Source organism: Malaclemys terrapin, chromosome 4, assembly GCF_027887155.1.
Source record: "Malaclemys terrapin pileata isolate rMalTer1 chromosome 4, rMalTer1.hap1, whole genome shotgun sequence".
NCBI lineage: Eukaryota > Metazoa > Chordata > Testudines > Emydidae > Malaclemys > Malaclemys terrapin.
The window spans coordinates 33,057,539-33,078,863 of NC_071508.1; the positions used below are offsets into that span (position 1 = coordinate 33,057,539).

At 46.6% G+C, this 21,325-nt stretch overlaps 1 protein-coding gene across 2 annotated transcripts; it reads left to right on the top strand.

Annotated features, from left to right (window-relative positions):
* Positions 1 to 2,407: 2,407 nt before the first annotated feature.
* LOC128836782 (B-lymphocyte antigen CD20-like) lies at positions 2,408 to 20,542 on the top strand. Of its 2 annotated transcripts, XM_054027366.1 has the most exons (6): positions 2,408 to 2,638; positions 6,537 to 6,677; positions 7,842 to 7,961; positions 14,338 to 14,400; positions 18,325 to 18,399; positions 18,530 to 20,542. In XM_054027366.1, exons 2-6 carry the CDS (start codon positions 6,585 to 6,587, stop codon positions 18,617 to 18,619), a joined length of 441 nt encoding a protein of 146 aa, XP_053883341.1. In that variant the 5' UTR covers positions 2,408 to 2,638; positions 6,537 to 6,584; the 3' UTR covers positions 18,620 to 20,542. The 2 variants fall into 2 exon arrangements, with proteins under 2 accessions (XP_053883341.1, XP_053883342.1); XM_054027367.1 differs by lacking the exon at positions 18,325 to 18,399.
* The last annotated feature ends 783 nt before the right edge of the window (positions 20,543 to 21,325 follow it).

The following is a 21,325-nucleotide window of genomic DNA, read 5'->3' on the forward strand; positions in this document are numbered from 1 at the left end:
CCCCATCACAGGGGGTGAGGCAAACCACAGTCTGGAGGGGGCAAATGCCCTCCTTGCCCTGTAGTAAATGACACCTCTTGAGACCACGTGAGGATTTGCCCCTTAGTGAGAGCTGACATGCAGTAGATCCAGGGGAGGAGCGAGGACCCAGCTGGAACATTGTTTGTTTCATAACTGCCACAATATACCATCAATTCTTTGAATTTGCTTTGTTGTCATGTCTGCGCATTTGTGTTTTGACGTGGCGGAAACCACCACAGCCAGCTGCAAAGCTCAGTTTTTTTCAATTTGTGAAGCATATTAAGAGCAGGAAAACTATCACTCAGGCTGATTTCTCACAGCAAGGCCCAGGGGATGTTAGTACAGCACCTGTGTCTTCACAAGACATATGGGCTTTTACAGGGTTCAAGGCCAACTCGTCAAATAGCCCAGATAGAGACAGATCTCCCTGGGGAAGGGATTAAGTTATCTGGGTCTATGGTAAACCACTGCAAGGAGTGTACCACAGCCAACTAAAGCCATAAAGCACAGCTTACTGAAGCCATTGACTCAAATGGAGTAGCACTGATTTACACCAGCGGGTGATCTGGCCCATAGACAATTAGACCAAGATCCATTCAAATCCATGCGTGCTAGGGGCTTAAAACCTTTGAGGATCTGAGCCTTTGGGCCAGATTTTCAAAGTGCTTAGCCTACCCCTTGCTCTCTCTTTTATCAGTGGGAGCTGTGGTGGGGGGGCTCAGTACTTCTGATTTGTACCCTGCCTGGTATTTATTCATCTCTCCATGTCTAGCACTTGGCTGGGGTGCTATGCTGGGGTTGGCTCAGGGCTGAGGGAGGTAATATGGTCACAGATTTCTGAGTGGGACCTAACATATATTAAAGCAAAGCCTCTTTACAAGGGCAGGCGACCGTTAGACTGATACATGGACGCTGCTTCTATAACGAGCTCCGTAGAACTGCTAGGCCTTGTGGAGCTACCGCTCCCGTTAGCTCAGCGTGTGATTGTCTGCAGTTTCCATTGGTAGCATTTATCTCTGGTGGGACCATGGCTTGCAGTGGCAACTACTACCATGTCTAGAAAATCCCAGCTCTACAATCCACCCACACAGGTCAGACATCATCAGACGGGAAGTGCTGCTACCTGGGCCCAGGATGCAGAGGACTAGGCTTGTGAGGGATGGACCATCCAGCGGGGAAACCTCTTGCTGGTGAAACTGCTTAGAAATGTTTGTAGGCATCTGCATAGAAACTGGACAAGCAGCTCCCGCAGGCCAACCTAGACACCAGTTAGTTGGGGTTGGTCCTGCTTTGAGCAGGGGGTTGGACTAGATGACCTTCTGAGGTCTCTTCCAACCCTAATCTTCTATGATTCTTCTACCAGGTGGCAGGGAAAGTCCAATGGCTGAGGAAGGTTAACCCTCCATGATGACTACTCAGAACAGCCACTGTGAAAGCCAGTGGCGGCAGATACAGGGAATGCAAAAAGGCTTCACTGGACCCAGCAACTACACTCATACCACGGGATGCTGGTGACTTCCTTACCTAGGTCATGTAACCCTCACCCAGCCCACTGCTGTCCTGGCAACTGACTGATGGGCAAGGACCAACCCAGCCAATCATGACTCTTGGACAACTTTCTCAGGGGCCACCAGCAGCTGGCTGAAAGCCAGTTGAGTGTGAAGCAATCTGACCCCTCCAGCCTTTTCAGGGAGTGTGGACAGCAGCATTCTCACCACACCCTGATCAACAGCCTCTGAACTAAAGAAGCCTTTGCCGGCCGTGTCTCGGGAATGGCTGGATGGAGATAGCTCCAATCAAATGGGAAGCAGCAACAGACAAATTCAGGGTACCTGCCTGCAAAGAGCAACTGAGTGTACATGTGTGTGTTTGTCTCTCTCTCTCACACACACACACACACACACATATACACACACACAGAAAAATGTCTCTGCTGATGCCAATGGATGACACTCGAGAGAAGTCAATAGAGCTCCCCCCCCGACTAGTAGAAAATCTGCTCCATGGATTTCTTTTAAACACTGAGGCCCAGATCCTCAACGGCCTCTAACTCCCAGTGACATCAATGAGTGTTGGGCATCTGAACACCTTTGAAGATCTGGGCCAAAGAGTCCTGTCCCATTGAAGTCAAAGGCAAAACTCCTAATCAGCTGTAATGGGACTAGGAGTGTTCCCCAAGAACAGCCCTTGGGGCAGAGAGATGCTCTGATCTTTGATTGTTTGGCTGCTTCCCTCGACCACCCATCGTGGCACTAAAATCATCATTTCACCACATCTAGTTCCTTTTCTTTTGTTCTGCAGGAAATGAATGTTTTGTTTCTGATGGTATTCTGAAACCACATGACCGTGCAGCACAAGTTGAGCACTCAGTTGGCTACAAGAAGCTAAGAGGAGAGGCAAGAAGCCTGAAAGAAAGGCAGATAAATCCTATGTTTCCTTTGGAGGCATCTTCCTTTTCTATTTCTGCTGCCTGAGATAAAGCTGGGTCCCACCTCTGCTCTCCTGTTTGTCTTCATTCAGACAAGGAATAGGAAGTAGCTTTTTGAATCTCCATTTGGACCTTGTCCAGCTCTTCATTGCAACACGACAAAGGCGGCACTGGTGGTTGACCGGACAGGTATCCTGTTAATTTCATGTACTAGCTAATGTGCATCAATAATTTCACAGTCTCTTACCTGCAAGAAGCTTTAATGAAAGTTTGTTAGCTCAGGAATGTCAAGAGATTCTTCTCCAAGCTCTGAGGAATGGATGAAATGGCTTTTTGACTCTCAGGGTGAATGATAATGTGGTTCTGAAATTAATGTTACCATGAATGGGTCAAATTTCACCCTAGCTTACCTCATATGCAATGCCCCTGGAATTAATGGGGTTGAAGGGCATGTGATTTATGGCACATTTGGGGTCCAATTCTGATCCTAATGGCATAGGTTTAAATCTGGAGTGACTCTGTTTAAGTTACTCCTGCTAAAATGAGATCAGAACCCAATCCAATGCTTCTTAGTACAGTTCACTGCACTGATGGTATAAATGCTGTAGAAATACCTACGTAAGCACAGGGTTATTACATGGAATTCCATGTATGATCTAGGAGAGATGGGATTGTTCAGTGGTTAGCACATTCGTCTGTGACTGAGGACACCTAGGTTCAATTTCCTGCTTTTCTACAGTCTTCTTGTGTGATGCTGGGCAAGTCACCGAATATCTCTGTGCTCCAGTTCCCTGTCTGTAAAATGGGGACAACAGCACTGCCCTGCCTCACAGGGGTGTTGGGAAGCTAAAGACCTTAGGTAGATATTGCCTTATGCCATTTGATGATTGGAGAGGAGTTACCATTGTACCAAGAACAAACTCTCATGCTTTTTTGAGCAATGGAGGGTTTGCAGTCAATGGTGGAAGTCCAGCTGATTTCACCAGGAGCAGGATGGAGCCATGAACATGCTTGTTACATTGGCAAGTTACACTCTGTAGAGTTGGGCCCGGCTGACCACATTATGCCTCTTTGCACCATGTGTGCTTACCCAGGTTGCAAAGCTCTCTGTCCTCGAACAATGCATGCCCTGAAAATGGAGATGCTTCCCTTTCCAAGCTGTGGCTGCTCCCCTTTCCAAAGCACGAGTGGGGAGAGAGGCAGAAGTGAATGTGGGGGGTTGTAGAAGGGGCAGGCTCTGAAGCTCTGGGGGAATGGGAGGTGTGGAGCGGTAGCAGGATTGATTTTTCTGTTTGCTGTATAAACTCATCTTCCCCTACTCTTTTCTTCTGTGGATCCTGATGAATTTCCCCCTCCCCATGCTATGTGGCAGGAGTTCTTATTGCCTGTGCCCTGCCTGGCTCTTTCAGGCACCACGGATACTGAAGTTGCTCTGGGAGGCAGAAGGACCCCTAGGGTGTATGCTTCCCCATGGGAACTCAGTCAACAGAGGACACCACAAGTCAGATGACTGCTACCTATGCCCCTCACCCACATTAGCTAGCTCTGTTTAGTGGAACAGAGGAGATGCATGAAACTGATGGCAGGACAAGAGTGGTTTCGGTCCCTTCCCCCTTTATTCTGTAATCTCAGCTTTTTAAAATACTTCATGCCCTCTCCTGACCAGAGAGAACAGTACATTCTATTAAGGCTGATAAGAACAAAGAAATACCATTGGCTACTTCCGCTCTGCTTGTGTTGAATACTGCTCAGGAAGGAAAACATCTCTACTCTCAGTGCGCTGTGGTGATGCTGTGGTCAAAAGCAGCAAGCTCCAGATGTAGCAGAGATATCAGAAAGGACTTGTGAAAGGAGCGAGATAGCATTTGTGAAATGAATGTGGTCCAGTTGCACAGACTAGCAATGAGCTCTACAGACACAGAAGAGAGAGGATCTTGTGCTAGCAGATAAAAACCAAGGACCTGATTCTCCTCTCTTGCACACACTGACTTCATCTGGGTTATTTCTGGTTTGTTCCCATGTAAATGAGAGAAACTGGAAAAGAAAGAAATTGGAAAGTGGAAAAATTGAAGAGAGTCTAGCGGAGGGCAACAAAAATGATTAGGAGGCTGGAGCACATAACTTACGAGGAGAAGCTGAGGGAACTGGGGTTATTTAGTCTGCAGAAGAGAAGAATGAGGGGGGATTTGATAGCAGTCTTCAACTCCCTGCAGGGGGGTTCCAAAGAGGATGGAACTCAGCTGTTCTCAGTGGTGGCAGATGACAGAACAAGGAGCAATGGTCTTAAGTTGCAGTGGGGAAGGTCTAGGTTGGATATTAGGAAACACTATTTCACTAGGAGGGTGGTGAAGCACTGGAATGGGTTACCTAGGGAGGTGGTGGAATCTCCATCCTCAGAGGTTTTTAAGGCCCGGCTTGACAAAGCCCTGTCTGGGATGATTTAGTTGGGAATTGGTCCTGCTTTGAGCAGGGGGTTGGACTAGATGACCTCCTGAGATCTCTTCCAACCCTAATCTTCTATAATTCTATGAGAAGTGAGCCTAAGGCTGGTGTAAATGGGCATGGGACCACTGACTTCCCTGGAGCTACTCTGGTTGACATCACCCAAACTTTAGTGCCTTTGGGTCTAATTCATCATTGCCTGGTGCCTTGTGTTGTCATTTACACCACTGCAAAATGAGTTTGCACAGCAGAATGGCACTGTTTTACACTCAGTTTGCAGGGATGTGAATGGCAACTCAAAGGGCAGGGCTGTGTGGAGTTAGGCCGAGATCCACAAAAGTATTTAGACTCTTAACTTCCATCAAAGGTGGAAGTTAGGAGCCTAAATACCTTTGTGGATCTGGGCCTTAGTCTTAGTCACAGGGGCAGCTGGCCCTTTAAGGGGGCCGGGGCTCAGCTGCACTTGGGCCAGGCTTAGCCCATCTCCACAGGTGAAGGGGAAAAGTCCTGGGGTCACATGGTAGTAGCATGTGATTCAGACGCAAGCCTATTGGGACATACAGGCCAGGCTGAGGAAGAGACTCAAAGGAGTGGAAGGGAGACTCAGGGCCTGGGAAGTGAGAGAGACCTGTAGGAGACCATAGGGGAGCAGGGAAGAGATTATCTATGCCACCCAGAAGGAAATGCCTGGCTGGAGCTATCTGTGTATGGGGCAGGAGCAAAACTCCTAAGAGGGAATTCGAAGCCAAGAAGGGATGCAATGGACTGTGAGCTTGGTTTTGAGTTAAGCTGTTGTTTTATGTTGTGACCAAGAAGAGGATCGTAATTCAAATGCTCCAGTTGTGGTGGTTTGACTGAAGAGTGAGGAAACTGAGGCAATGGAAGGATCCACCAGTGGATGAGGCATTACAAACATCCTTAGACACATACCTACTTCATATATACTCCTTTCTATATCCACTCTTGATTGAGTGTTAGGTGTCAGATCCTCTTCTGATGTCAGTGACTTCAGCTGAGGCTCTGGTTCTGGATGTCTGGCCCTTCTAGGAAAACTGAAGATCAGTTTTGAAAACTCTTAACCTAAAAGACAGAGCAAGAAGAAATACAGCTGCAGGCATATAAAGCCAACTGGCTTGATGGGATCTCTTCCTGATTCACCCAGTCATCTTGCAGTCATTCAGTACAAATGTGCTCCTTGGGTAGCCACTGACTGTCAGGGCCAGGTTCTGCTCTCTATTACACCAGCTGAAACCCAGTGGGGGAGGGGGCCATTGGCTACACCAACAACCAGCCATTAGAAAGTTACTCTCGATTTATACTGGCGCAGTTGAGATCAGAATCTGCTCCTACATGGATTTCCCATTTAGTGTAAGCTGAAAAACAGCCCTTAAACCAAATTGGTAGCTATAAAGGGGGCCTTATACAGTGGTAATCCTATGTTCCCCCGCAGGAAGGTGGGGCATGGGGAAGATATGAAGACATGCCCTTCCTGTGTGCTACAGAACACTCCCTGTTGCAAGAGGATTGGACATGGGATCCATGTCCCTGGCGATGAACAGCCCATGCCAAGTCAACATGATGTAACAATGATTCCAATAGTGATCTGGTTGCTCATAAATTAACCTCTCTTGATCTCTCTCCCTAGATAAGCCGTGTCTCTGCTGTGTCTTTCTCCATCAGCCATTGATATGCCATGGCCTTTCCTGGGACTGCAACCAACAATGTGACCCAGCTCATCCCCCCATACACTCAGAGGAAATTCCCAAGAAAGAATGAGGCGCTAGGGGTAAATCTGCCACCTTCTCAAACCTGCGTGCATGGGAGATGGGGCACCCATTTCACTATGGAGGAATGTCTGCTGTTCCCCTAAGGGGCTGCCAAACCTCATGTGAACCACCACCCCATGGGCCAAAAGGGGGGGGCATGATATGGCCTCGAGGAGGGGGGAAATTGGGGTTGATCTTCACCAATCTGAGGCTAATGCTATGCACCCACACCTTGCCTGGGGAAGAAACAATTCAAACTAGTTAAGAACATTGCATATGGTGGTGGGTTTTTTATGGTGAGGTTTCCAAACCTTCTTGGACAACTCATTCTGCAATGTTTCTAATCCCCCTGGGAGCATGGAAATAATGCTCGATTTCTGAATCAGTGAGGTCCTGGGCAAGCCACTTAACTGCTGTAGTGCCTCAGTTTCCCCCTCTTTTAATAACCTAATACTCACACTTTAATATCTATACTGTTAGCCTTTGGCATGAGCAGTTAGCCAATATTCAGGGCATTGTTGAGTTGTTTCCATGAGGGTGAGAAATTGATGCTAAGCCGGGTATATTCTTTGGTGTGCTTTTGTTTATTTACAAAGAATGTCCACAAAGTCTTCTTTCCTGAACACAGTAGAACCAAACAGTAGCATGCAGCTTCCTGGCTCAAAAATCCCCAATGTCTGCCTCTCCAGTAAGCTGTGTGCCCAAACAGCTCTGTCTCACTTTCCTCTCAGGGTCACACTTGCAACTGCTTCTCCTGGCTTTTCTCTGCCTCCAACACATAGAGCTGCAACCAATCTCCTAGCCCTTGAGTCTGCAACCAGGAAAATCCCACAGCCCACATGGTTTAGTTTTGACCTGCCATGCACCTATTGCCTTGGGCAGTAGCCTCCATTGTTTTCTGCTGCCTTTACTACATAAACGGGCTTGAGTCCTCCTTCTGTTGAGCCTGTAGGAATGTGCTTGGCCCATCCATTAGTTGTAATGAGGTTTGTGATTGTGTTTGGATCCAAGAGCCCATGATGGCAGCTGTTAGTCCCTTTCAACTCCATACGGAGTTGTGAGGTTTAAGTAATTAATGTGTTTCATTAATTAGCATGTAATGCTTTGGACACCTTCGGAGGTGGGTAAGTGCTTATCATTAGGAGAACCTTACTGACTGTACTGACCTTGTTCTCTGCCTTCAGGCCATACAGATCATCATCGCCTTAATACACCTTGGCCTCGGGGGCATCTTGTTCTTCTCCTCAAAAGAATCTGTCCCACTGTGCATGGCTTCCTGGTACCCATTCTGGGGAGCAGGACTTGTAAGTGGAATACATGGAATTATTATTGCTGAAACACAGGGGTGGCTAGATGGATGCTAGCTCTAGGGATAGGAACGATGAGGAGTTATGGATTGATGGCTGGATAAACATGGTATTGAGAAAAGCAGTGGAGGGGTGGCTTCATGGATTCTAAATGTGATGTCCATAAATACTGCCACACAGATTCGGTGCACCCCCATCGCACCACTTGGGCAGAGCAATAGGGGTGAGGGAAAGCTCAGTGGTTTGAGCATTGACCTGCTAAATCCAGGGTTGTGAGTTCATCCAGGGGATGAGGGGTTTGGGGTGCAGGAGGGAGCTCTGGGCTGAGGGATTCAGAGTGAGGGAGGGGGCTCCAGGCTGGGGCAGGGGGTAGGGGCGTGGGAGGGGGTCAAGGGCGCAGGCTCCAGGCGGTGCTTACCTCAGGCGGCTCCTGGAAGCGGCAACATGTCCCCCGTCTGGCTCCTGCATAGAGGTGAGGCCCGGCGCTTTGCGCGCTGTCCTGTCCGCAGGCACCACCCCCGCAGCTCCCATTGGATGCAGTTCCTGTCTAGTGGGAGCTGCAGAGCCAGTGCTTGAGGTGGGGACAGCATGCAGAGGAGCCCCCTCACTACCCCTCCGCATAGGAGCCAGTGTGGGGACATACCGCTGCTTCCAGGAGCTGCACGGAGCCATGGCAGGCAGGGACCCTGCCTTAGCCCTGCTGCGCCGCTGACCAGACTTTTAATAGCTTGGTTAGCGGTGCTGACTGGAACCACCAAGGTCCCTTTTTGACCGGGCATTCTGGTCGAAAACGAGACACCTAGCAACCTTAGTGTTCATAGAAGCAACATCATTTTTATGCGGCAAGGCTTTAGTGGAATGGCAGCCATCTTCCTTGAGGGCAATCTGTGGCTTCAGTTCCAATGGAAACAATGGGCTGTGGCAGCCATCTTTAGTAAAGGCATACACCAGTGACCATGTTTATTGAGGGCATGAGTAGCTTCAATCCCATTGCAAATCATGGAAAATGGCAGTCATTTTGAGTAAGGGAAAATTGCAGCAACAATGGCAAAAACAGTGATCCTTCATAACTTTGCTTAACTGCAACCTAACTTCTTCAAATGTACACTGTCACTAATTTGCAGTGAGTTTTAGCAATATGGGAGGTGTCAGGGATAAAAAAACACAGTCACTTGTTAGCAAACAGGGTCCAAAAGAAGGTGAGATGCTGAGGAGGGGGAGGCTTAAAGGTCCCATTTTTAATTATTTTCCCCTGAGAAACTAAATAGTGGATTTTAGTTGAAAATCTTCAGCAAATTCAGTCTTTACTCCACCCCTGCAATTTGGAGAATGATGTGTAAGCAGCCCTGCTAGGGCGAGCAGTGGGATTTGAACCGGGAAACACTGAAAGCCTCTACTGATTATGCTAAAGAACTAAGTTCTATAGCTGGAAGCTGTGTAAGTCTAAAACTTTTTATATGAACCAGCCACTAGAAAGTGATAAAGACTCAGTGTGTGTTACAGAAATACTATATTGGACAGCGACAACAAAGCAGTTGAATCCGTGCTTTAAGTGAAAAACTGAATCCAACCTTAATTGTAGACACGCTGGACAGATGCATTCTCATATTTACCTATCGGCTGAATAGATCATAAATCAACATCCTTCTATCATAGAATCATAGAATATCAGGGTTGGAAGGGACCTCAGGAGGTCATCTAGTCCAACCCCCTGCTCAAAGCAGGACCAATTCCCAACTAAATCATCCCAGCCAGGGCTTTGTCAAGCCGGGCCTTAAAAACCTCCAAGGAAGGAGACTCCACCACCTCCCTAGGTAACACATTCCAGTGCTTCACCACCCTCCTAGTGAAATAGTGTTTCCTAATATCCAACCTAGACCTTCCCCACTGCAACTTGAGACCATTGCTCCGTGTTCTGTCATCTGCCACCACTGAGAACAGCTGAGCTCCATCCTCTTTGGAACCCCCCTTCAGGTAGTTGAAGGCTGCTATCAAATCCCACCTCCTTCTTCTCTTCTGGAGACTAAACAATCCCAGTTCCCTCAGCCTCTCCTCATAAGTCATGCGCTCCAGACCCCTAATCATTTTTGTTGCCCTCCGCTGACTCTTTCCAATTTTTCCACATCCTTCTCGTAGTGTGGGGCCCAAAACTGGACACAGTACTCCAGATAAGGCCTCACCAATGTCGAATAACGGGGAATGATCACGTTCCTCGATCTACTGGCAATGCCCCTACTTATACAGCCCAAAATGCTGTTAGCCTTCTTGGCAACAAGAGCACACTGTTGACTCATATCCAGCTTCTCGTCCACTGTGACCCCTAGGTCCTTTTCTGCAGAACTGCTACCTAGCCATTCGGTCCCTAGTCTGTAGCAGTGCATGGGATTCTTCCGTCCTAAGTGCAGGACTCTGCACTTGTCCTTGTTGAACCTCATCAACTAGACATGGAGCCATTGATCACTACCTGACGATCTAGCCAGCTTTCTATCCACCTTACAGTCCATTCATCCAGCCCATACTTCTTTAACTTGCTGGCAAGAATACTGTGGGAGACTGTATCAAAAGCTTTGCTAAAGTCAAGGAATAACACATCCACTGCTTTCCCCTCATCCACGGAGCCAGTTCTCTCATCATAGAAGGCAATTAGGTTAGTCAGGGACGCCTTCCCCTTGGTAAATCCATGCTGACTGTTCCTGATCACTTTCCTCTCCTCTAAGTGTTTCATAATTGATTCCTTGAGGACCTGCTCCATGATTTTTCCAGGGACTGAGGTGAGGCTGACTGGCCTGAGTTCCCCGGATCCTCCTTCTTCCCTTTTGTAAAGATGGGCACTACATTAGCTTTTTTCCAGTCATCTGGGACCTCCCCCGATCGCCATGAGTTTTCAAAAATAATGGCCAATGGCTCTGCAATCTCATCCGCCAACTCCTTTAGCACCCTCGGATGCAGCGCATCCGGCCCCATGGACTTGTGCACGTTCAGTTTTTCTAAATAGTCCCGAACCACTTCTTTCTCCACAGAGGGCTGGTCACCTTCTCCCCATATTGTGCTGCCCAGTGCAGCAGTCTGGGAGCTGACCTTGTTCATGAAGACACAGGCAAAAAAATCATTGAGTACATTAGCTTTTTCCACATCCTTGGTCACTAGTTTTCCTCCCTCATTCAGTAAGGGGCCCACACTTTCCTTGACTTTCTTCTTGTTGCTAACTTACCTGAAGAAACCCTTCTTGTTACTCTTAACATCTCTTGCTAGCTGCAACTCCAAGTGTGATTTGGCCTTCCTGATTTCACTTCTGCATGCCTGAGCAATATTTTTATACTCCTCCCTGGTCATTTGTCCAATCTTCCACTTCTTGTAAGCTTCTTTTTTGTGTTTAAGATCAGCAAGGATTTCACTGTTTAGCCAAGCTGGTCGCCTGCCATATTTACTATTCTTTCTACACATCGGGATGGTTTGTTCCTGCAACTGCAATAAGGATTCTTTAAAATACAGCCAGCTCTCCTGGACCCCTTTGCCCTTCATGTTATTCTCCCAGGGGATCCTGCCCATCTGTTCCCTGAGGGAGTCAAAGTCTGCTTTTCTGAAGTCCAGTGTCCGTATTCTGCTGCTCTCCTTTCTTCCTTGTGTCAGGATCCTGAACTCGACCATCTCATGGTCACTGCCTCCCAGGTTCCCGTCTACTTTTGCTTCCCCTACTAATTCTTCCCTGTTTGTGAGCAGCAGATCAAGGAAAGCTCTGCCCCTAGTTGGTTCCTCTAGCACTTGCACCAGGAAATTGTCCCCTACACTTTCCAAAAACTTCCTGGATTGTCTGTATTGTTCTCCCAGCAGATATCAGGGTGATTAAAGTCTCCCATGAGAACCAGGGCCTGCGATCTAGCAACTTCTGCTAGTTGCCAGAAGAAAGCCTCGTCCACCTCATCCCCCTGGTCCGGTGGTCTATAGCAGACTCCAACCATGACATCACCCTTGTTGCTCACACTTCTCAACTTTATCCAGAGACTCTCAGGTTTTTCTGCAGTTTCATACCGGAGCTCTGAGCAGTCATACTACTCTTTTACATACAACGCAACTCCCCCACGTTTTCTGCCCTGCCTGTCCTTCCTGAACAGTTTATATCCACCCATGATAGTATTCCAGTCATGTGAGTTATCCCACCAAGTCTCTGTTATTCCAATCGCATCATAGTTCCCTGACTGTGCCAGGACTTCCAGTTCTTCCTGCTTGTTTCCCAGGCTTCTTGCATTTGTGCATAGGCACTTAAGATAACTCATCGATCGTCCCTCTTTCTCAGTATGAGACAGGAGTCCTCCCCTCTTGCGCTCTCCTGCTTGTGCTTCCTCCTGGGATCCCATTTCTCCACTTACCTCAGGGCTTTGGTGGTCTTCCCCCGGTGAACCTAGTTTAAAGCCCTTCTCACTAGGTTAGCCAGCCTGCTGGCGAAGATGCTCTTCCCTATCTTCATTAGGTGGATCCCGTCTCTGCCTAGCACTCCTCCTTCTTGGAACACCATCCCATGATCGAAGAATCCAAAGCCTTCTCTCCGACACCACCTGCATAGCCATTCATTGACTCCCACAATTCGACGGTCTCTACCCAGGTCTTTTCCTTGCACAGGGAGGATGGACGAGAACACCACTTGCGCCTCAAACTCCTTTATCCTTTATCAGAGAGAGAGAGAGAGAGAAGAGTGACATAGATGTTTCATAAGATGTTCCTATTTTTGTTTTGATTTGACCCAGTCATATGTCTTGCCATGGGCCACTGGTTGCTTTCTGATCACTGGCACACTAGTGGGGCTACTGGCTGCTCCCTGATCACTTGAATCAACATACAAGGGACAGGACCAAGTTGTTTTATTTTAACTCTCTTTCTGTAGGTGAAGTGACATGTAATTGGGCTAATTTATAGATTCATAGATTCTAGGACTGGAAGGGACCTCGAGAAGTCATAGAGTCCAGTCCCCTGCCCTCATGGCAGGACCAAATACTGTCTAGACTATCCTTGATAGACATTTATCTAACCTACTCTTAAATATCTCCAGAGATGGAGATTCCACAAGCTCCCTAAGCAATTTATTCCAGTGTTTAACCACCCTGACAGTTAGGAACTTTTTCCTAATGTCCAACCTAAACCTCCCTTGCTGCAGTTTAAGCCCATTGCTTCTTGTTCTATCCTTAGAGGCTAAGGTGAACCAGTTTTCTCCCTCCTCCTTATGACACCCTTTTAGATACCTGAAAACTGCTATCATGTCCCTCTCAGTCTGCTCTTTTCCAAACTAAACAAACCCAATTCTTTCAGCCTTCCTTCATAGGTCATGTTCTCAAGACCTTTAATTATTCTTGTTGCTCTTCTCTGGACCCTCTCCAATTTCTCCACATGTTTCTTGAAATGCAGTGCCCAGAACTGGACACAATACTCCAGTTGAGGCCTACCCAGCGCAGAGTAGAGCGGAAGAATGACTTCTCGTGTCTTGCTCACAACACACCTGTTAATACATCCCAGAATCATGTTTGCTGGAACACTATCTGAACTGCTTGGTTAATATGGCAGGCTGTGACAGGACATACCATCCCTCAGAGAACTAAGAATGAGAGAGCCATAGGACTCAGGGCTGGGAAGGCAAGGGTTAATGGACAGAGATCAGTCTGCTAGGGCTCATTAGCCTCCTAGAGGTCCAGTCTGCAGCAGTTTTGAGACGACAGCTTTCTGGTCTGAGGGCAGTGATCCATCTGATCCTTGGAGAAAAAGGTTCTGTTTCCATTTGGGACTTGGACAGGAGTCAGTGAACTGAGATGAAGGCTGTTTCCTCCTGAAGCAGAGCAGGCTGTGTCATTTTGGTTTGGATCTTCACCCCACACCAGGTGTCAAGATCCATCCATCTAGGTGAAAACTGGGAATTCTAACTACTAGGCCACGTGGACCCATACTTGGGACTGGGGAAAAAGCTTCTGGACTGATATTTAAAATAACTCCCCCAAAACTGCTGTTTAGGAACATAGGAGATAGGACTGGAAGAGACCTCCTGGGTAATTGAGTCCAGGCACCTGACATGGTAGGAAACCCCATCATAGAATCCAACACATAAATATCCCAAGCTCCATCTTAAACTAGTTGGGTTGTTAGCCCCCACTCCTGCTTTCATGAGGCTGTTTGTCACAGGAAGGATGTAGTCAATGAGATGGACAGATGAGACAGCTATGAATAGGTGTGAGAGGGATGGGTACGTATGCTTGGGGTTGGCGGATGTAGATGGATGGGGTGGGTGGATGGAATGTTCAGACCTATGGATGGGTCGGGGGAGGAGCTCTTTATCTAAAACTTTAAAGTGACCCTCACCTTAATTAATGATCGTTTACTCTTTTCTTTACAGTTCATCATTTCTGGGTCCCTCTCAGCTGCAGCTGCAACTGCAACGAATATCACAGAGGGTCTGGTGAGCTATGCAGTTTCCTGTTATTGGGAGATACTTACAGGTTAACAATAAGGGAAGAAATCAGAGCCATTGTCTGTCAAGAACACGCTCTGGGATATGGCTGGTGTCCCATGGGGAGGAGCATGTAATGATGAAACTCAGAATTGAACGAATTCCCCTCTCACTCAAGGAGAGATGGGTTGCTACAGAAGTACGTGTGGATTTGCTTGAAACACGATTCCCTATAATGGGTGACCTAGGGAGGTGGTGAAATCTCCTTCCTTAGAGGTTTTAAAGGCCCAGCTTGACAAAGCCCTGGCTGGGATGATTTAGTTGGGGTTGGTCCTGTTTAGAGCAGGGGGTTGGACGAGATGACATCCTGAGGTCTCTTCCAACCCTAGTCTTCTATGATTCTATAAAAATATGCATTACATGTGGCATCATGTATGCAAAAGCTAGAAAATGCCAAAGTTAAGGTTGCCCATGCAGCTTTAACGGTGCCCCCTTGTGTATCTGCATTACTGCAGTAGTTTTTCTCTGCATGACCGAGTCTGATTTCAGAGCATGGGTTGGATGGGGCTCAGTGAATGAGCCAGCTCTGCTCAATATTTTTCTTTATCCTTCAATCTTCCATGAGTGGACCTCCTGCCTCATTCACTGAACACCATCTGAACTGCTTGGTTAATATGGCAGGGTGTAACAGGACATACCATCCCTCAGAGAACTAAGAATGAGAGAGCCATAGGACTCAGGGCTGGGAAGGCAAGGGTTAATGGACAGAGATCAGTCTGCTAGGGCTCATTAGCCTCCTAGAGGTCCAGTCTGCAGCAGTTATGAGACGACAGCTTTCTGGTCTGAGGGCAGTGATCCATCTGATCCTTGGAGAAAAAGGTTCTGTTTGTTTCCATTTGGGACTTGGACAGGAGTCAGTGAACTGAGATGAAGGCTGTTTCCTCCTGAAGCAGAGCAGGCTGTGTCGTTTTGGTTTGGATCTTCACCCCACACCAGTTATCAAGATCCAGCCATCTAGGTGAAAACTGGGAATTCTAACCACTAGGCCACGTGGACCCATACTTGGGTCTGGGGAAAAAGCTTCTGGACTGATATTTAAAATAACTCCCCCCAAACTGCTGTTTAAGAACATAGGAGATAGGACTGGAAGGGACCTCCTGGGTAATCGAGTCCAGGCACCTGACGTGGTAGGAAACCCCATCATAGAATCCAACACATAAATATACCAAGCTCCATCTTAAAACTAGTTGGGTTGTTAGCCCCCACTTCTGCTTTCGTGAGGTTGTTCCAGACCCTTGCTCCCTGAATGAATTGAAACTTTCTTCTCATTTCCAGCCTAAATTTATTCATGGCCTGTTTATCCCCATTCCTTCTTTTGCCAACATTGTCCTTTAGCGTAAATATCTCACCTCCATCCGTGGTGTTTACCAACCTGATATATTTATAGAGACCAATCAAATTCCCTCCCCCGCCCCCAGACTTCATTTGTTTGAGGATCCCTTGTGGACCCTGTCTAAATTAATCTGCAGAATTAGTCTTCCCTTTAAAAGGAGAGCCCAGAGGATGTGGATATTTACCTGCCTGTGGAGGCATTAATCGTCCCATTAGGGACCAGGAAGTGGATCTATGCCATGTTTTCTCTGGGGAAGAGGAAGGAATCTCTGGAGAGTTGGGGATGGCACCTAGATGGCCACCTACAACTAGGGTCTGATACTGGAATTCTAAGGGCTTATCTAGATGGAGAGTTAGTGCACAGCAAGCCGGGGTGTAAATCTTCAGTGGAGAAGGCCCAAAGGGCCCCTGCTGGAGGCCTTGTGGTCCTGCCACACCCCATCCCAGACAGGAGCAGAAGAGAAGTCCTCCAAGGGCCTAGAGTGACTGCAGGAGTGGCCAATCAGGGGACAGCAGTTCTATATAAAAAGGAGCAGTGAAGACAGTCAGTTGTTACCTGGACCTGGACCAGAGAGGACCATGTTCCTGGTTGGCTGAAAAAGCAGAGGACCATGGACAGCTCAGTGCGGCAAGGAACTGGGGGTGCTAAGAAGGAGCTCCTGGCTGACTGCTGGGACTGAACAAGGACTGAGCCCAGGGAGGGCTGCAGGAAGACAGTGTCTCCAGAGAGGAAGCCTTGGGGCTATGGCCCCATACCAGGGCGGGGGGAAGTAAAGAGGGCATACCCTGGAAGGGGTTTGTTATGTTCCACCTACAGACAGTGTGTGTGGCTTCGCTGGAGGGCTGAGTCACTGAAGACTGGCCAAAGAAACCATCAGGTGGGGGGGCACTCGCAAGAGGTAGGTGCCACCCCGTTCCACAAACTCTGTGATTGCAGGCACACACACTTGACCAGTTTGTAGCGTTTTGTCAGTTTGTGGTGTTTTCACTGAATTGTTTATTTAGAAAACAAACAGCAAAATTCAGAAAAAAATGTTTTGACATTTTTGAAATGGTTTGAACTGACTTTTCAAATCAAATTATCCTCGAATTTTATTTTTAAATTTTCAGAAAATGTTAACATGATTGCAATTGTAATGAAACATTTCATTTGGCTCAAAATGAATTTTTTTTTTTGATTTGCTGAAACTTTTTATTTCAATTTGACGCCAAAACAATTTTTTTTATTTTTGAAAATTGCCAGTGAACCAAAAAATCCTATGTAAAACTATGTAAAATTGCCCATTAAGGAGACAGAATCCAGGTGTGATTAGCACACTTAACATTGCCATTTCCTGACTTCTCCATCCTTCATTTAGCAATTTAATCATTTTATTTCCGATCTAATTTTTTTTCACTCTCTTAGTACTTAAAAAAAATTGCTGAACTGTTTTTGTTCATTTTCCCCAAAAGTTCACTCATGGGCTTAAAACAAATATGGAAAATTGCAGCCTAGAAAGTGAAAAGTTTGACAAAGTTCTAAGTAACTGAAAAAGCCCTTTCACACTCAGGCAACCTTAACTATAGAGTGTTGCTAATCACTCTGTCTATTAAAAGGAAGAGCTTCCCTGCCATATGTTTATTTTGTTGTTCTCTTAGCCTGTGCATGGAGGGATGAAGTCAGAGGGAACGGGGCAAAAGAAGGCTGTAATGTTGCAAATATGGGTAGCTGTGCTTATGTATGTACATGGCTCAAAATTCAGTGGCCATGTGTCTGGGTATTGATATGACTGTCCTAACCTATGCCCTCTGCGTGTCTCTTTCAGGAGGCAGGCAGCAATATGTTGAATGCCATCAGCTTCCTTGCCTCATTAGCTGGAGGAATAATGTTGGGAATTGATTTGATTAATATTTGCATTCTAAACAAGTATAAAGTTTCCATCCCGATTTTGGATAAAATCCGCTTAGTCAGCTTCCTTCTCCCTCTTCGCTGTGAAAAAAGCCCCATCCTTTGGGACTACTGTCAGAGCATCAGTTCTTACAAGACGGTAAGTGCTGATGTTCCACAAGGTGCTATGAATTCTGTGTCTTCTGAGCTATTTAGAACTGGTGATGGCTCAGCATCTGAGGGTCAACGCTTGGGTTTGGAGAGTTATCCACATTCACTGGAATCTCCTTGACCTTAGTATTAGCATGGGAGATGTTTAAAGACAACAGGCACTACCTGGAACTTGGATGCATGGTAGCATGAGGAACATTGTTAGAAAATAATTTTAGTAAATGCTCATCAAATTCTCTGAAACATTAGAGAAGGTTCAAGTCTTGTTTTATGCAAACTGATAGGGTTTTGTTTTTGGTCAGGCCCTTGTGCTACTTTCTCTCCGTGGGCTAAATTCTTCTCTTGGTTATATTGGTGTAACTCCCCTGAAGCCAAACTGCATTGACTTCAGTGGAATTAACTCTGGATTTGCACTGATGTAGCTGACACCAGATTTGGCCCTATTAGTCCATAGAGGATAGTGTCACTAATTGTATCTCTCTCTTTTTGGCGGTGTGGCATAGGGCATCTTGGCCTTGATGCTGATCTTCTCTGTAATCCAGAACATCGTTTCTAAAGCTGCTGTCTCCTCCGACTCGGTGAGGACTTAAGATATTAAGTCAGTACCTGTATCGGGTGGGGGTTCTTTGTCTGAGTTGAGGGAGTGGATGGAGAAGGAAGATGGTGGCAAGGAGACCCACCAGGTAATGATTTTGTCTTTTCTTCCAGGATAAATCACAGGATCATAAGGCAGAGTTTCCTTTGCTGTCACCCCCACAACCACAGTCCAACAATGGAACCAGTCCTCCATGGCAGTAGTCTATCAGCAGCATCCAACAAACTCCAAGCAGCTTTCATGGGTAAACAGGGTATATGCGTGGCACCTGAATCTCTCCCTCCCATTGCAGATAAGATGCCCTTCTCTCTCTTCTTGAGTCTGGTCCAGAGATCGCATGTGTTTTCACAGTACGCAGAAGGGAAGATGGACAATAATGACTCACTAGCTTTATCCATCCTCTTGGAAAACGCCTCCTAAATGACTTTTATGCCAGCTTCTTCAATAATGGGTTGAAAAGGGATCGTGAGTTGGTTCTTTCAATCTCACTTGATCTGAGTGTATGGGGGTGGTGGGCTTACCTCTCATCTCCCAAATGGGATGGATTTCCTGGCAACTTTAGAAATCCTGGAAGCCATCGTGACTGTGTTGAAATGTCACATGGTGATGAGCTGTTGTATTTCCCAGACAGAGCATGGAGAACAGAAGAGCCCTATTATAGCAGCAGCAACCTCTATTGATAATTGTTGTTTTTTTTCCCTTTGCTCCCAAATTTCACCCTGTTAGGCTGAAATTTTCTAAGCCCTGGTTTCTGTTTTTAAGTGCACATGGAGTTTAAAAGGGGAAGTAGCTCTGCTACATCTGAGACTGTAAGAGTGACAAATATGTGACATTCCCTAATTATAAAATAATTCTTATGACACTCTTTTGAATGATTCTCTTGCCAAAATGGGTAGCAGTAGAAAGATGAAATTTCCTAGAAAAATAGGAATTTATGGGAAGGACCCTGGAGAGTTCTGGTGAAGATCAGCTTGAATTTGGCAGTAAAGGCTGAGGGTAGGTATCAGTTAAATAAGGGTAAAAATCCCTACAGGTGTCTTAGTTACCTAAAAGCCAGGCAATTCAATACTACGGTTAAATTTACAAGAAACCCAACATTAGAAAATGTGGAAAGTAACTATTAAATAACCCAAACTACCTTAAGTCTGGCTTCCCTTAGGGGCAGTTTGTGGAGCCTTTACTTTACTGAGTAGAACTGGGAGAGTAATTGCCTTTTTTTGATTTGGTCTGACAAGCTTTTTGTTTTCAGATCAACAAAATGACACTTTTTAAAAAAAAAAATTTTTTTTTTATTTCAGCAAGAAACCAAAGCTGCCGCCAACAAAAACTTTGTTTTGGGTCAAATTAAATGTTTGTTCAATCCAAAATGTTTGTTTTGGGGTCTTTTACCCTTAGTTGTTGGTGGTGGTGGGGTTTTTTTTGTTAGTTAAATCTAGCTGAAGTTCTAAATGAAATGTTGACATGTTTCAACTTTGAACATTTCCCCCCCGCCGCAATTTTTTTCAGCCAAAACTATGCCAAATTCAACTCGAATTCGCCATCAGTTTCCGTCAACCTGCAACTGCTTTTTTTTGGCGAATTAACTATACACCAGAAAAAATTCACCCAGCTCTACTAATGAAGACTTATTGAAGAGTCTTATTGGTTCCAGTGGAACAACTCGCCACTTGTGTAAGGGAGCCACAATCTTGATCTGAGAGAGCCAGATCTTTAATCATCCCTTCCTTGTTCCTTTTGATTGTCAATTCTTTTTCAAAGGAACCCAAGGGAGTTAAGCACCAACTGCCTTCAGCTCATATGAAATCCCCAGCCTTCATATCAAGGTTATAAGCCATGCTTTTGTATCAGGGACTCAAAGCCTGAAGCTTTGCTTATTGCTTAAAATTTGTACAGCTTCTGTAGTTGTAGACTGTCTAGGTGCAAGGGGAGAAATGTACTCCAGAGAGAATTGGTTTAGAACTGGTTTCATGTTTCCAATATAAACACACTAGCTCTGTGTCTAATGATGCCAGCTGGCACATGGAATCACAGTACCCAGTCCTGTTTGCTGCTGGGCACTTTGAAGGATTGGGCCTTTAATGATGAGCAGGGAATGATCACGCTCAGTATGTTATTTGTCTAATAAAAAAACTTGGAAAGCAGGGTGTTTTTTTTCTGTGGTAGGGGAATGGCCTTTAAGAAAGCTAGAATCAGCATCACAACGTGTGATTAAAAGTACAGGAAAGCATTCTGTCCTTTGTCATCATAGGCGCTGACTTTCTAATGTGCCGGGGGTGCTCAATCCCTGGCTCTGCCTCAGGCCCTGCCCCCACTCCACCCAAGTCCCCACCTCTTCCTGCCCCATTCCACCCCCTCCCCAAGTACACCAGACACTCACTCCTCCCCTCTTCCCTCCCTCCCTCCCCTCCCCCCGCAACTCCTGTATGGTGCAGAACAGCTGATCACGGTGGATGGAATGTGCTGGGAGGGAGGGGGAGGCCTTAATTGTCGGGGGCCACTGGGGGGGGAGACACTGGGGGAGCTGATAGGGAGGCTGCTGGTGGGTGCTCAGCACCCACCATTTTTTCCCAAGCACCCACGGAGTTGGTGCCTATGTTCATCAGCACTGGTAGCTGGAGACTAGGTAGCCTGAGCTGAAAGTTGCCCAGTTAAGCCAGTTGAAAGACAAGAATTACCACATGAGGCTATACATGCAATGTTAGCTCTGCCCCCTGTGGGTATATGTCTACACTGTAACGTAAGCTCAGAGACAGGGATTTGAGTCAACTGGCCTATATTAGGGAACACTGGGCTTGAGCGTCTACGTTGTATTTTAACCCCACATTAAGATGTTTCTAATCTGAGCCTAGGTCTCTGGTGTCCACACAGCAGTGTGCAGACCTGAGTCAAAGTAATCATACCCAGAGTCC